Raw genomic sequence first — 15,338 nt, 5'->3', positions numbered from 1 at the left:
TGTGTCGGAGTAGCTATGGAGGCATATCATCAGATTTCGGTTTGTTTGTAGTGGCTGCTCCTGGCATATGATAGGGGACATCTCTCAAATATACAGCACTCATAACTTTATTCGAGAGTTTGTGTCCTTTGCGGGAAAGGAAAGAAGGGAAGAAAAGAAGGGATCACATGGGGTTAGTGCTTAATGACATGAACAATTTTCGGATCTGTTCTGAGATTACGCGTGTTGTTCTCAGACCTTCTGGATGCAAATTCAATCGGTGACTTATAGTTTGAGTTTTCTTCTCTATACTCCTGAGTTTTTCTTAAGCTGATTCGCTTTAAAGACTAATTTTTGTTTTAGGATAGTTTAAATTTGCGCATTTATTTTCGTTTCTCTCCTATGCACAAATTTAGGGGGAGAAATAAAAACAAAACAAAAATTAGAAAATTTTAAAAAAAATCCAAAAACATTAGAAAATCAGAAAATAAAAAAAACAAAAATGTTGGTTATGAAGTGTGCTTGAGGGAGATGTTTTGGGAAGTGATATTATCAAGTCATAACAGGAAACCTGAGTCTACGTAACGTACCCGAAGTTGAAGGGTTTATGCTCTGGTTTGATGCGTTAGTAGGTACGAAAAAATTTAAATGAACATGACTAGGCAGAGCTGAACTTAGGAAATTTATAGACTTGACAAATCTTGACCTAGTTAGATTCATTCAGCCTGACAATACGACGCTCGGATAGGTTGAGCAGGGAGATATATATGGGAATCTACTCGTCACATTAAATGAACCCGTACTTGGAACCGTGGTTTAACTTTTCCTCGATGTGTGGATTTTGTCCTTAATTCCGGTTGGATGGGGCGACTGGTAATTCCGATAAATTAGGTCTGTAGAATATCATTTTCTTTCTTTCTGTCTGTTAGTCATATGTTGTCTCCTTTGCGTGACTTCCAATCCGACCTGGTACACAACATATGCAACTCTATTTCTCTACATGTTATATATGGGAAATACTTCTTATCTGTTACTTAGCCATATGTTGTCTCCTTTGCGTGACTTCTAATCCAACCTGGTACACAGCATATGCAACCTTCTTCTTCTCAACCCCTCTGAAGTAATAAGTTATAGAATTCAGAATCTATCCTCTCTCTGAATGGTTGTCTGCTCACCCGATGTAAGGAGTACTCTGGAAGTTCTTGATGGCTAGGGCATATCAGGAAGCGGGAAACATGTTCCAGTACAATTAAAATTGAACACTCAAAGATAGTCTATAGATCTCGCTGCTCAATTTAGGTGGACAACAATATCCTTGGTCGTCGTCAGATGAATGGTCCTTAAGATATAGTATTTAAGGAATTATGATCAGATATAATTACTAGGAACTTAAGTTCACCTTGTCTTGTAACAAATAGTATGTCCTAAATTTGTCACAATTTTTCGTGTTTAAGTGGACAACAATACCGACGATCGACCAGACAAAGATGTGAATATGAAAGGTACCGATAAGTGGATAAAGGTTGTCTAACAACTTTGATCCCGAATCATTCTTAAAGTTAGATATCATTTTATTTTTGTTAATTTTTTTCATAGTTTCTTCTAATTTAAATATTAGGGGATAATTAAAAGAAATTCAAAAATCAAAGAAAAATTAAAAAAAATTAAAAATCCAAAAATAGTGTTATTTCTGTTTTATTTCTTGTTCAGAAAAATCAAAAATCCAAAAATATTTTTGTTTCTGTTTTAATTTGTGTGCTAAGTTTTCTTTTAGTTTTGTTTTGTCTTGAAAAGTGATTTAAGGTATAGATGAGACTCATGGAGTTTGTGTTGAAGATTTCTGAGCCAAAGCCTCGTCTGCGAGCATCGAAGAATTCTCATTCGAAGGAGCAAGAAATGAAGATTATTCTTTCGACATTCAATCTTTCAACCCCAGAAGCAAGGTGAAGCTGAAATTGAAGATTATGTGACGGATTGCATTGAAGCCTCCTTAATCAGTCTGCTGCTATCTTTGTACCTGCTGAAGTGATCCAGAAGATTTGTTCTCTCTGAAGATTCTTAAGCTGAAGGCGTTATCTTTCAAGAATCAATACATCAAGCATCCTCACCCAATGTGCGTTCAATTCCAAATCTTGAAGAATTGCCCAAGTGCCCAAGATTAAGTCATTCATTGAAGTTAAATGCTGAAGCCAATCTCCTAATGAAGATCAACAAGAAGAGCCAGCTACTTTTTAGGGGGAGCTTGTTGGGTCATTTAAGAAAAGAAAGCTATAAACGAAGGGGAGATTGTTGGGTCAAAATATGATTTATACTTTGCTTTTCTGGGCAATTATATTTTTCTATAATATTTTTGGAGTTTACGGTCATGTTTACGGTTGAGTTTACGGCCGTAAACCCATTTACGGCCCATGTTATCCGGCCCATGTTCTCCAAGTATAAATATAGGTGTTAGGGTGAGGAGTAGGGATTGATGAACCCTAGAGATTGTACGGCCAAGAGAGAGAGGAAGAGAGAGCATATTGTGTGAGAGAATCTATTGTAAGGAATTTCATTCATATCATCAATACAATCAAGATTCTTAATATTCTTCTTCTCCTTCTCTTCTTATTGTGATCTGGCATCATCCGTTTGATTGGGATTCCGCACCATCAAACGGATCTGATTGATACACATGCATATTAGGGACTTACATTTTGAGGTAATAAAGAGCGATTAATTATGGGCTAGCCTTCTTGAAGCGAGTGTCTTATAGAGTGTTAATGTTGTCTTTGAGTTTTTACAGGTTGATTTGTAAATATGAAGATGATGTTGTCTTTCGAATGAGAAAATGATTACGTGGCACATGAAACTTGTTATTCTAGGTTAGAGGGACCAAATAAACAAGTTAAAACCCACATTATGTCCCCCATAAAACCAGAAAAATAGTTTATGGACCATTTAAACCAAAAGTCGAAAGTTTGATGGGCCACAATGTCATTTTTCCATAATCATTAACCTAGATTTTGGTCTCATCTCATCCCTCTCTAATCAAAGACATCCCACACCCAAGAACATAAGGAACGAAGGTGATATAATGTGATTGATTGGAAGAACTAACATTTGTTGGTGTCTTGGTTTTTGCTCGTATGGATACCCGTGGAGGTGCTCTAACTTGAGCAAGTCATCTACAACATCATTATCATAACCGAATTAAGGTAAACTGAATCCAACCCCCTACGATTATTATTTCGCTAAATTAATAGTCACTTGTACGTAACTGGTTTTTAAAATTCGATTTTACTATAAACTGTTTATTATTCTCATTGCATTGAAAGTGCTTGAAAATGTTTTAAAGTATTGATCAATTCCTAACAAGATAAGATCGAGGTGTCACAAGTAAGGTTAATCAAAATGTCTTCCTATCGAGTATAATTTCAAAACATTCATAAGTATTTGCTTCATTTATAGTTTTTTTTTTTGGGCTTAAAAGCAGTAGGTTCCTACTAACTTTATTCAACAAAAAAAAATCCACTAATTTAAACATTTTTCGTCATTGATCACTTTAAAAAAATTAGCTATTTACTTTCATTTTTGTGAAGCATAAGGCAACAAGCAAAACTAATTTGCTCATTTAAATTATATGTTTTGATGGAAATGGAATCCCTATTTGGCCCATTATCAAGTGGTCTGACTCAACAAATTAGCTTATATTTGGATATCTCGTATGCGAAAAAAATACGTGTTATAATAATGTTAATTACGAAAATGAGACATGAAAAGTAAACATCATGTGGTATGAAATCTTTTTCCGTAATGATCGGAGGATTTGATTCACTTTTAGTTTTCTTTTCCAAAAGATGTAGATGGATCATGGTTATATCACAATCCATTACTTTTGTTGTATGATTGTTTTTTCTTAAAGTAAATTACAAATTCCGTCCATATTTTATACTTTATAATTACGAATCCATTACTTTTGTTGTATGATTGTTTTTTTAAGTAAATTACAAATTCCGTCCACATTTTATACTTTATGATTACGAAAATTAAGTAAACTAACCATTATAAACTAGGTTTTCAAAAAAAAAAAAAAATAAGCATATTTTTTCGGTTTTCGAAAAATAATCACTTTTTTAGAAATGTCTAATTCCATAGTACTTTTTATATTACGGAGTATTGTTCATTTTTTTTCAAAGAAATTATTTTGTTTTTGTTTTTTTTTTTTATTTTGAATGCTTCATTTCGTAATGCTTAATGTCATATTTTTAATAAAATATCGAATTTTCTGCAATTAGATTGTATATAGTTCATATTATTATGTTTGTTTAATTTTTTTGTTAAATTAAGAAAAAGATGATTTTTTTTTTAAATTTCGGAATTGTTCTTCGGATTTCGGACCTGTGCTTGAAATTGCAAAGGATTTTTTTTTTTGAAATCTGATTTTTTTTGTCCGGGATATGACATTTCGGAGTACTGTTCATATTCTGAAACTTTAGTCCGGAATCTGAAATGTTATTCCGGAGTTAGTCAAAAAAATGTTTTTTCTTGGTCCAAAATGTTTTCGTTCCGAATAAAGTGGTTATTTTTATAAAAAAACATTTTTAATATTTTTTTCAAATTCATATTAAAAAGTGGTTAGATTACTCAATTTCCCTTATAATTATTAAATTATATAAAGTTATAATAAAATATAACTTTATATGAATTAAAAAATCAATTACCAATTATAATTATAAAATAATTAAAAAAAATATTTAAAATAGCTCCTAACTTTATGTATTAATATAAGGGATATTGTCACTCTGGCCCAACTATCTTTCGTATATTGGTTTAAATGGTCCCTCGTGACTATTTTTTGATTTTAAAGGGCTTATACTTGTCATTTTATGGTTTAAAAGGTCACATTTCTAGATTTGAAGGGTGCAACCGGTCACACCCATCTGACTAGGACGTTTTCTTATTCCACCTCAATGCCAAGTAGATTAAATATGCCAGGTCATTTCCACGTGTTATGTCACTAAATGAAACTTATATCCGTTTAAACCCTCTCAACTGTCCCTTTCTTTTATTCTGCTACCATTTGCATTCGTATACTTTTTTCAAACCGTGATTGACACGAACCCGTTTCTTAAACTCTTCCTCCCTGAAATCGGCCAACATAATCAATCCTATGGCTGTCTACATGAAGATAGATCTCCATTTTGCCGGAATTTTTTCGAGGTACCCCGCTATTTGTTACTCAGATGGTGCAGAACAAATGTTCGATGATGTCGATTTTGCTGTAATGGACAAGAACGAGTTTGTGGGGTTCATTCAAAGATTCGCTAATGAGGTATGCATCAATGTTTACTTTTGCATGCCCGATGTGGTGTTCCCTGATGGATTGAGGTTAATAGCTACTAATATAGACTATATGGACTTCATTGAAGTAGGATATGCTTCTGGTAGTGTTATTAATGTATACATGGACCATCTTGGTGTTAATGTACATCAATGGATCCTTGAGGAGCAAGGCGAAATATGCAGTTCATTAGATGAATTATCTGATAGAATTGAAGTTGGTGAAGAAGTTCAAGGTGGTATAGATATGGATGATGGAATTGAAATTGAGGATCTGTTGGGTCATAGGCAAGGTGTTACGGAGGATTTGCAAGGCACTAGGGAAGAGTTGCAAGATGGGGAAGGTGATGACATTAACATTGAAGTTGAGAATGATGAAGGTGATATGGAGGATCTGCAAGGTAGTACGGAGGATTGGCAAGGTAAGGAAGATGATGGCATTGACTTGGAAGTTGACAATGAACCTGATGAATGTATTCCTATGAATAGGACAAAATGTGACAACCCGATATTTCAACTCTTTGTAACGACCAAAATGGGTCAAGTATTGTAACCACTTCTGAGTAATAAAATTTACTTTCATAATAAAATGTACAAATAAGTTCTATTTAATTTCCTTCTATGATTAAATGTCTTTGAACCATGATCGTACGTGAAAAGAACACCCAAATCCGACTTCATATAGCGAAGTTATGATTTTTCCAAGTTCGGCTTAGCAACAGACAGCTAAAAACCCGAATCGGAAATCGAGCGACTTTTGGCCGGAATGACCTAAACGAGAATCGAAGGTCTCGACATTAGTATTCCAGCGGTAAAAAGTCTGGCAAAAACCGACATCAGATAAAGAAGTTATGAATTTTCAAAGAAATTCCTTAAACACGATGGGTTTTTAATAAATAATAAAAAAATAATTTCGGAATTTGCCAACGGAGTCTAAACGAAAGTTGTAGAGCGTAGTCTCACCTACGCGATGATATAAAGACCATCGAAAACGGAGTTCGTATGAAGAAGATATGAATTTTTGAAGTTTATTAAATAAATTAATTATTTATTTGAATCAAAATTCGGATATTATCTGAAGGGGAGTCAGCGTCCTCATCCGAGGTACGCGCTGCGTACCCCTGTACGCCCAGCGTAACCGAGAGGATTGGCCTCTGATCGTCCACGTCGCACTATCCGAGGAATCCGACCCGTCCGACCCATCCGAAGCTCCGACCCGTCCAACCCGTCGTCCCATCCGACCCGCCGTCCCATCCGACCCGCGTACCCAGCAACCCGTCCCATCCGAAGCCGAGGCAGTCGAGGTTTCGGTCATGCATGACGTACGCGTACGCGCTGCGTACGAGCGTACGCCCCGCGTACCGAGGCAGACCAGCCTTACTATAAATAGGATGCGAGGGCTTCCAAGAAAAGGGCTCATTTCTCTCCTCTCTCTCACAACCTTGCCTCGTTTTCCGTGTCCGTTCAAACCCGAAGCTCTGGTCTTTTTGGCTCAAGTCCCGAAGGTCGATTTTACTCCCGAGATTCCCGAGAATCCCGAGGAAAATCCGTTTCCCGAGACGAAACTCTGCCCGGTTTTCCATCTCGTTATCTTCAAACTTTCAAGTGAGTTTCATACCCCTTAATCAACCTTTTTAAATATTCTAAATGCTTTTATATGCTTTCAAGGGGGGATTACAAGTAAAACACACGAGTATTATCGTGTGTTATATAAAGAAACTCTTTTATATGCTGTTATATATTCAAATCACATGCGATTTATAAACCTTTAAGGAACTTATATATATATATATATATATATATATATATATATATATATATATATATATATATATAACATATGTTAAAATAGCATTCTATCTTTTGAAATATAAATTTGTTGAAATGCATGTATAAACTAAACTTTTCTTAGATTATTCTTGTCTATCTTAGACTCTACACCAAAAATCTATGCTTTCATAATCAAGTGATTTCTTTTCTAGGTATTTCTAAACAAACAAGACACACTTTTAGAAAACTATAATAGGTATAGTTTTACGAACAGATTTCTAACTCTTATGTACTAGGAACATGAATTTCAAGAAGTTTACTTTCGTATACAAGAACAAACGTAACATTTTAACAAGTAGATCTGTTTTTATACCACGGTTTTGTGAGACACTAACTTCATGTACGTTCGAGTACACATTTCAAGTCCTGTATTATATACCAGAATCCCTTGGAGGGGGAGCATGGTGTTTGTGTATAGATCTATACGGGCTTGACAACCCGCGCCCTGACTGTTAGCTGCAGTCCACCGTTTGGGGTGACAAACGTCATAACATTCCAACGCCTGAAGAACGTTGTGTATAGGCATTCCGAGTCAATAGTATGGTTATAAAACTCACAAGGGGTATTAAAAATGCATTGATTTACAAGGTTTTCAAACTCATTGGTTATTTTACATTTACATACATTTTGGAAACAAACATTGGTCTTGAGTGAAGGCTACTTTTATACTAGTAGAAAATATAGGATTTTCTAAACACAAACAAACAAAGATAAAACATTTCATTTCATTCAAACATTGTCACTTAAATACTTATGAAATTCACCAACTTAAATGCTGATCTACTCTTTCAAAATTACTTGTATGTCCCAGGAAATCAGTAATTTCAGGTATTCATTTCGCTTTTGATGAAGGGATGTTGCGGCGCCAGTTTAATCTCGTATTTTGACATCATATTGTAATTGAGTTTTGAACATGTAACTTTTGACAAATGTAAACTTTCAGTTATATATATGATGGTTGTATTGCTTTCTTTACTATGTATTCATTTGTTACGTTACCACATGAAGTCATCCGCCCCCGAACGTTTCCGCCGTTCAGGTTTGGGGGTGTGACACAAAAGATGATGAGTTTTTGAGCAAACTGTGCCCAAATGACCAAGTTACCCCTAACAGTCCTCCTCATGAAGAGCTATATGAGCATGCAGTCGATGATGAAGTAATATCTAATGAGCAAGCTATTTATAATGACAATGTTCATTGGAAAAAACAGAAGCCTGTATTAGGTATGAGATTTGTGAACGCTAAACAACTGAAACACATGTTGTGTAACTATGCTGTTGCAAATGGTTATCAGTTATGCTACAAGAAAAATGATAGCAGGAGACTTTTAGTGAAATGTTGTTCCGGTGCTTGCAAGTTTAGATTGTGGGCATCTTGGATGAGTGATGAAAAATCTTTCCAAATTAAGAGTATCATAAATGAGCATAACTGTGCAAGAAACTTCAAATTAGGTTCAATTGTTAAATATGCTTGGATAGGTACCCATTACACCACCCAATTCTTACAGAAACAAAAAGTTAGTGTTAGGCTCCTTGGGGATGAGGTTAAAGAGAATTTTGGGATAGATGTAAGTATGGGACAGTGTAGAAGAGCTAAGAAGTATGCAATTGAGTTGATTGAGGGAACATTAGTGGATCACTATGCAAAGCTATGGTCATATGGTGAGGAGATAAGAAGATCAAATCCTGGATCAACAGTCAAAATAAATGTCAATGCTATGCCAGATGGTAAGACTTATTTTAGCAAGTTTTACATTTGTTTTGATGCCCTCAAGCAAGGGTGGAGAGGGAGCTGCAGAAGAATTATAAATTTGGATGGGTGTTTCTTAAAGGATTTATGTTCAGGAGAGCTAATTGTTGTTGTAGGAAGGGATGCTAATAATCACATATTCCCAATTGCATGGGCAGTTGTATGTGTAGAAAACAAAGCAAATAGGAAATGGTTCTTGGAAAATCTAAAAGATGACCTTCATCTAGAGGATGGTTTTGGTTTATCATTGATGTCAGATCAACACAAGGTATGTCATATACTTACAACTTTTATATATTTCACAATTAAGTTACATGATGTTTAAAATATGACTATTATTATGTAGGGGTTGTTAGAGGCTGTTAAGGAAGTGCTTCCCATTGCTGAACATAGGCAATGTGCAAGGCATATTGTAGCCAACTTTAGGAAAAGATTTAGTGGTGTACACTATGAGAACATGTTTTGGAAGGAAAGCAAAGCATCCACTGAGCCTTTATTCAATGCTGCCATGAAGGAAATTCAAGTACTTAATCCTGCAACCTATGATTACCTTATGGAAACAAACCCAAAATCTTGGAGTAGAGCATTCTTTCAAGAAGGAAAGATGTGTGATGCAGTGGAAAATAGATTGTCTGAGAGCTTTAATAGTGTCATCAGGGATGCAAGGAAAAAGCCAATCATCACCATGTTAGAGGAGATTAGACTATATGTTATGGAGAGGCTGTACAATTTGAAGATGAAAGGTTGTTCATGGCCTGATTACAAACCTTGCCCATCAATAATACTCCTACTAAATAAATTGAAAAGAGCTCAAAGGTACTTTCTAGTCTTTACACTTTTAATATAAGTGACATACTAACTAATAAGGTGGGTTTAATAGGTATTGGCAGGTTTTACCAAGTGGTCTTAACCAATTTGAAACCAGAAACCTGGCAGAATCATATGTTGTTAACCTTGACAAGAAGACTTGTACTTGTAGAGTATGGCAACTTAATGGGTATGGTTGTGTGCACTCAGTAGCTACTATATCATATTTGAATAGAGATGTAGCCACTTATGTTGATCCAATGTTGTATGTTGCCTTCTACAAGAACACTTACAAATACCATATACATGGGATGAATGGCAACAACATGTGGACCAACTAGAGATGGTGAAGGAAGGAGTGGACTAACTACAGGTTATGAAGGAAGGAGTGGACCAAAAATTGGTGGTAAAAGGAAAAAATCTGAGAGGATCATAAAAAAGAAACTTGCAAAGAAGGTTAAGACCAAGGATGGGAAAGGTGAAACTAGTGCAAACCCGGTAGACCTTAATGAGTAGGTATAATTTGATGGTTTCCTATGGGTATGTTTGACAATGGTTTTATGTTGTACTTGTTTGTTTGGTTTGACATTTACTTGTTTGTGTGAAGTTAGTATGTTTACATTGACAATGGTTTGTAATATTATCATGCTTTGCTTCTTTAAGACTTTCGGATTCCTATTACTTTTCACCTAGCATGCAGTCAATTCCCATTATTTTCATGTGCTATTTGTGTGCTTAATGGACAAAAATGTGGTCCTTGTAAGTAAGGGTATTGACACAAGAATGTGGTCCTTGTAAGTAAGGGTATTTTCATTAAGCAACCCAAGAACATTAACAATTGCTTTTATTTGACTAGATTAAGGGTAATGACACAACAACACATCAATGAATCATCACATAACTACATAGTCTTCTTAATTCACCAATCCAAGTACATACCATATAAATGATTAAAGTACATTTGATTACAACTTATAAATGATTAAACCCAAAAAAACACCCAACCACAAAGTAAAAGCAGCTTCAGCTTCAACACTTCTGCTTGCAGGTTTTTCTTCGACCTCAGGAGTACACTTAAAATTATGTCTTCATTGTTGCATTTTATTTCATCCACCCAAGAAATGAAACCTGATCGTGGTCCCTAAAACAAAAATTAAGGTAACATTAAAAAACCGATCATCAAACTAGGGTTCTAAACATATGAATACAATTACCTGGTTTGGACATGCATAAAATGGTCTTCCAGGGTTATTGACAGTCTTCGATGTGCGAATTATTGCTGGACTTCCACACCTACACACAATCTTCATGTGCGAATTTTTGAATCTCACTCCACAGTTCCTTTGAAAAAGAGAAAACAAAATGAAGGATCACAGTTGCTTTGAAAAAGACAAAACAAAATGGTCTTCCAGGGTTATTTACAGCCGTTAGAAGCATCAAATGACAAAAATACCCTCACCGTGCAACGCACGTGGGGTACAACAACCCAACATATGTTATCATTCTTGTTCTTGCATGATCTTACAACCAAACTAAAAATGGTCAAATGTACTATGATACAAAACGCCTGAGAGATACTCAGGTCCTTTTCCATTAAAAAACTTAACATACGCACAAAATGCCTGTCATTAACACAGGTCTTTTAACATGATCGTTATATCTGAAACCCAAAAGAACAAAAAAAAAACTAAGAACAGAAAATCCATAACTATCCTAGCTTCATATTGTACCCAAAGCATCTTATCCAAGCTTCATAAGGACTTTGACCCCAACCATCATCATCCCAAGCATTGCCACCATGACACCGCCCATCACCAGAGCAAGCGCTTTTAACTTCCTCTCATGATCTTCCAACTTGTGATGTAGACTGATGTGATCAACACTGCACACAATGAAATCTTTACCCACTTGATGTTTGAGCGTCTGCATCTCGATCTGGTTGGCAACAATCTTGTCTCCACAGTCGTAAAAAATCGAATGCAAGTCGCTGAGGTTAACAAACTCTCCAGAATTTATCGAGTCAGGTGAGGGAGGTGGTGGAGCCGACATTGATAGATTTTAGGGTGTTGGTCGGAATCGTGTTTGGCTTATTAGGGTAAAAAGGTTTCGATTTCTGCTACCTTAAGCACCAAAGATTTGTGAAGAAGACTTTATGCCCCTACCACCACCGACTCTTCCTTGTCCTCTACAAGTTGTTGGATGGTTGGTAGACATAATGACTAATTAATGAAGGTTAGTTGGACGCTTAGGTGGAGGATGAGTACACGACTCCAGTTCAATGCTGAGTAAGCTGCTTAGTTGGCAAGTCAAAAAGTTCTTTTACCTTCGATTGTGGGTTAAAGTCCCATATTAACCAGTCATTTACAAGTATAATCCCTTTACAAGCAAAAAATAGTCACGAGGGACCATTTAAACCAATATACGAAAGATAGTTGGGCCAGAGTGACAATAACCCTTACTATAACCATATATTCTTTCCGTCTCATATTTATTATTTACTTTTAACTTTTAAAATCTTATTTTTTAACTTTGAACTTAAATATTTTTGTTGATAATATATAATATTTTATATAAAATATATTAATGAATCGTATTTTAGATGTTTTTTTTCATTGTTATAAGTTTTGTGAAGTAATTCATAACACAAATAAAAACATTCAATATCAAATTTGAAAAATAAAAACTTTAAAAATAAAAAATAAACAACCAATGTGAAAGGAAAAAAAACAGGAGTTTTTTTTTGTTATAATAAGTGTGTGTAATTTGCTTATTTTTATATTCATGATTTTAAAAATTATGATTGAAATCGGAGATTTTGATCATTTATTTAATATGAAAATGGTTTTAACTTTTAATAAGTAGATTTGAAAGCAATCAAGCATACTTTACTTTAGTCTTCACCTCATATCTAATCGGAGAAAATGGAGGGTGCGGCGAATCGGCGGAGGGAAGTAAACGGCGGCAGCGGTGCTTTGGGCTAAGTTGTCGATCTGCTCTGCCTCTCATCAGGGTTTTTTCATCCTTCTTTAAACATACACGCAAACTACTCTTTTTTCGTGCTTATTCAATTAATCACCTCTAAGACATAAGAACCCTAGATTTTCGAGCAAACCCTCGTCAAATACTGAAACTGATTATCCGATCTATATATGTGATACAGATATTGTATGATGCGTAGACACAAATTAGATGAAAATTGTAACAGCTGTAACATTCATAGGGACTAGTATGCCTTCGATATAGGAACCGATGGAGCCATTAATCAGTAGGTGATCATTAGCATGGCCATGGAGATCTTCTTCATGATAAATGTTGTATTCACTTTTGGCCCCAATGAATAATTGGAAATCTTCTCCACGATTATGATAGCTTAGGTCTACCTATGTCGACGGATTAAGACCCGACTTGATTATGTAAAGATGGGTATAATCAGATTCGGATCCTTGTCGGCTTGTTGTTGTCATGTTCTGTTTGTCTTATAAAACCCTTCAATTTGGATCCACAAACGTTTAGGACTTTTTGTTATGGGGTAATCACAAATAAACAACCCGATGATTATAGAACGGGGTTGACTAAAAAGACATCCATATCCATATTGCAATATAGACATCCTAATTAATTTTTTAAATATTTTTATTGGATTAAATTGTATTGTTTTTTGGAAAAACTTATTATAAACAGTTAATTATTGGTTGACTTTTTAAAAAGTGGTCAATTGGTTGTCGGATGAGTGTCTTATTAGCAACACCCTTATACGTTAAAGCGCTATCATCAAATTTACAAACCAAAAGTCCAAACTTTTCGTAACGCATTTAACTCGATATGAAGCAAATTAATTTCTCAAAAAGAGAAATTAAATTATCTCCTACCTTTTATGTCTATAATTATTCCTATTCAATGAAATATTAACAAATCATCATTCTTAATATAGCATTAATGAGTTAGTTAAAAAATATGGAATGATGACACTTGTCATAATTTGATTGGGTAGGAACATTTGTAGGTATAGAAAATAGGAAGCAAATTAATTTCTCTTAAAAAAATGTTTAACAAAATCACTTGATAGTGTGAAATCTAGTATTTTCTAAGTAACCGTTAACTGAATATCAAATATACTCTTATTAAAAACCAAATATGATATTTGTCCAACCTAATGTCTAAATATCATATTTATCCATTTTAATTTTTTGAAATATCATATTTGTCCAAATCTATTTTTTAAATATTTTTTATATTTTAAAATTATTATAATTAGAAAAAAGAAACTAAATAGACCATATTGTCCCTGGCCTAAATCACATAAATATGTTGAAGCAATATTACAATCACAACCATATCTTCATCTTCCTTTTTTGCTTTGATCGTCTTGTTTTCTTGCAATCGTGATAAGCATCAACTAATATGGTCTTCATATTTTGGATTTTAGTGAATTATTGTATGCAATTTTGATTAATTATAGAAGTAAGAATGGAGAAAGGAAGAATCGATGCAGTGGCAGTTACATGGTTTGATAACAGTAAATAAACATTGGAAGCTTGTCCATTTTTCATCAATGAGAGGTTCCTATTGATGTTTATACTTATGACGTTAAAAGTAAGAACTCCTATCTACATATTCGAGTAATAGTAGATTTAGGATAATTATGTATTTTTTGGTTGTATAACAAAAGACTGAAACAGATTTTGAAGATCCAAAAGGCCAAAGAAAAGATTACGGGTGATGGATAAACATCGTTGGATAGTTCATACTTCATAGCTCTTTGAGATTTCAATAAGATTATGGTGAATTGTTCGAGGTTTTCAGAAGAACCAATATCAATTTTTAATTGTGCGTTGCAAGAGTATCAAATACTCCATGAGTAACAAATATGGATAATTAATCAAAGGAAGTAAATTATGCATATGATGTAATTGGAGATAATGGTTCAATAAAAATCATTCTTTTAAGGAATGTGATATGTCAGATCATTTTAGTAAAGTCAATTTTAAACAAACATATGAAGGAAGATAAGGAATGGGATATGTCAGATCCATTTTAGTAAAGTCAATTTTAAACAAACATATGAAGGAAGAGTATGTTATTAAAAGAAGATAAACCATTAACTTTAATGGTTATATGCTCCTTACAGTAAATATGATTTGTTTTCCATTGAGGCCGTTGTTTAAATTGAGCAAACTAATAAGTTTGGTACAAATGATATGTTTAAAGTTCATGAATGGGCATAGATAATATTATAAATTTTTAAAAAGGGGTATAATAGTCGATTGATAAAAATAAGAATTTAAAATGATTATAATATATTAAGAAATACTAAAAGACAACATTTGGACAAATTTGATATTTCAAAATTTTATTAAGGTTAAATATGATATTTAGAAATTACGTTGGGCAAATATGATATTTGGATGTTTAGTAAGGGTATATATGAAATTCACCCTTTTTCGAAGGCACAAACGAATAATCATCAAGTGTCTCTCAATCAGCTTGAGCTTGAAATTCCTGGTGAGACATATTGTATTTAGACTCCATACATCGTAATAAATTATATAACTAAAAACTTTGTAATAATCTTCGAAAGTAAAAGCATCATAAAGACTTGTAAAAATACACTATAAACAACGGTCATAATAAAAAGGGTAAATGACACAAAAAAC

General features: G+C 34.1%; 1 protein-coding gene and 1 long non-coding RNA gene across 3 annotated transcripts; both read left to right on the top strand.

The window, feature by feature from the left end:
* The first annotated feature begins 5,128 nt into the window (after positions 1-5,128).
* Positions 5,129-10,025, top strand: LOC128128018 (uncharacterized). Its single transcript, XM_052766782.1, has 5 exons — positions 5,129-5,771; positions 8,274-8,855; positions 8,973-9,145; positions 9,224-9,693; positions 9,758-10,025. Exons 1-5 carry the CDS (start codon positions 5,129-5,131, stop codon positions 10,023-10,025), a joined length of 2,136 nt encoding a protein of 711 aa, XP_052622742.1.
* Positions 10,026-12,568: 2,543 nt separating this feature from the next.
* Positions 12,569-14,676, top strand: LOC122195331 (uncharacterized). 2 transcript variants are annotated; one of them, XR_006185663.1, is made up of 3 exons: positions 12,569-12,694; positions 14,144-14,277; positions 14,364-14,674. It is a non-coding gene; the product is annotated as an uncharacterized LOC122195331 (long non-coding RNA). The 2 variants fall into 2 exon arrangements; XR_006185664.1 differs by having other exon boundaries at positions 12,586-12,694; positions 14,111-14,277; positions 14,364-14,676.
* Positions 14,677-15,338: the final 662 nt, after the last annotated feature.

This window comes from Lactuca sativa, chromosome 8, assembly GCF_002870075.4.
Source record: "Lactuca sativa cultivar Salinas chromosome 8, Lsat_Salinas_v11, whole genome shotgun sequence".
Lineage (NCBI taxonomy): Eukaryota > Viridiplantae > Streptophyta > Magnoliopsida > Asterales > Asteraceae > Lactuca > Lactuca sativa.
The sequence above is the reverse complement of the archived record's forward strand: the minus strand, read 5'-3'. Positions and strand labels throughout refer to the sequence as shown.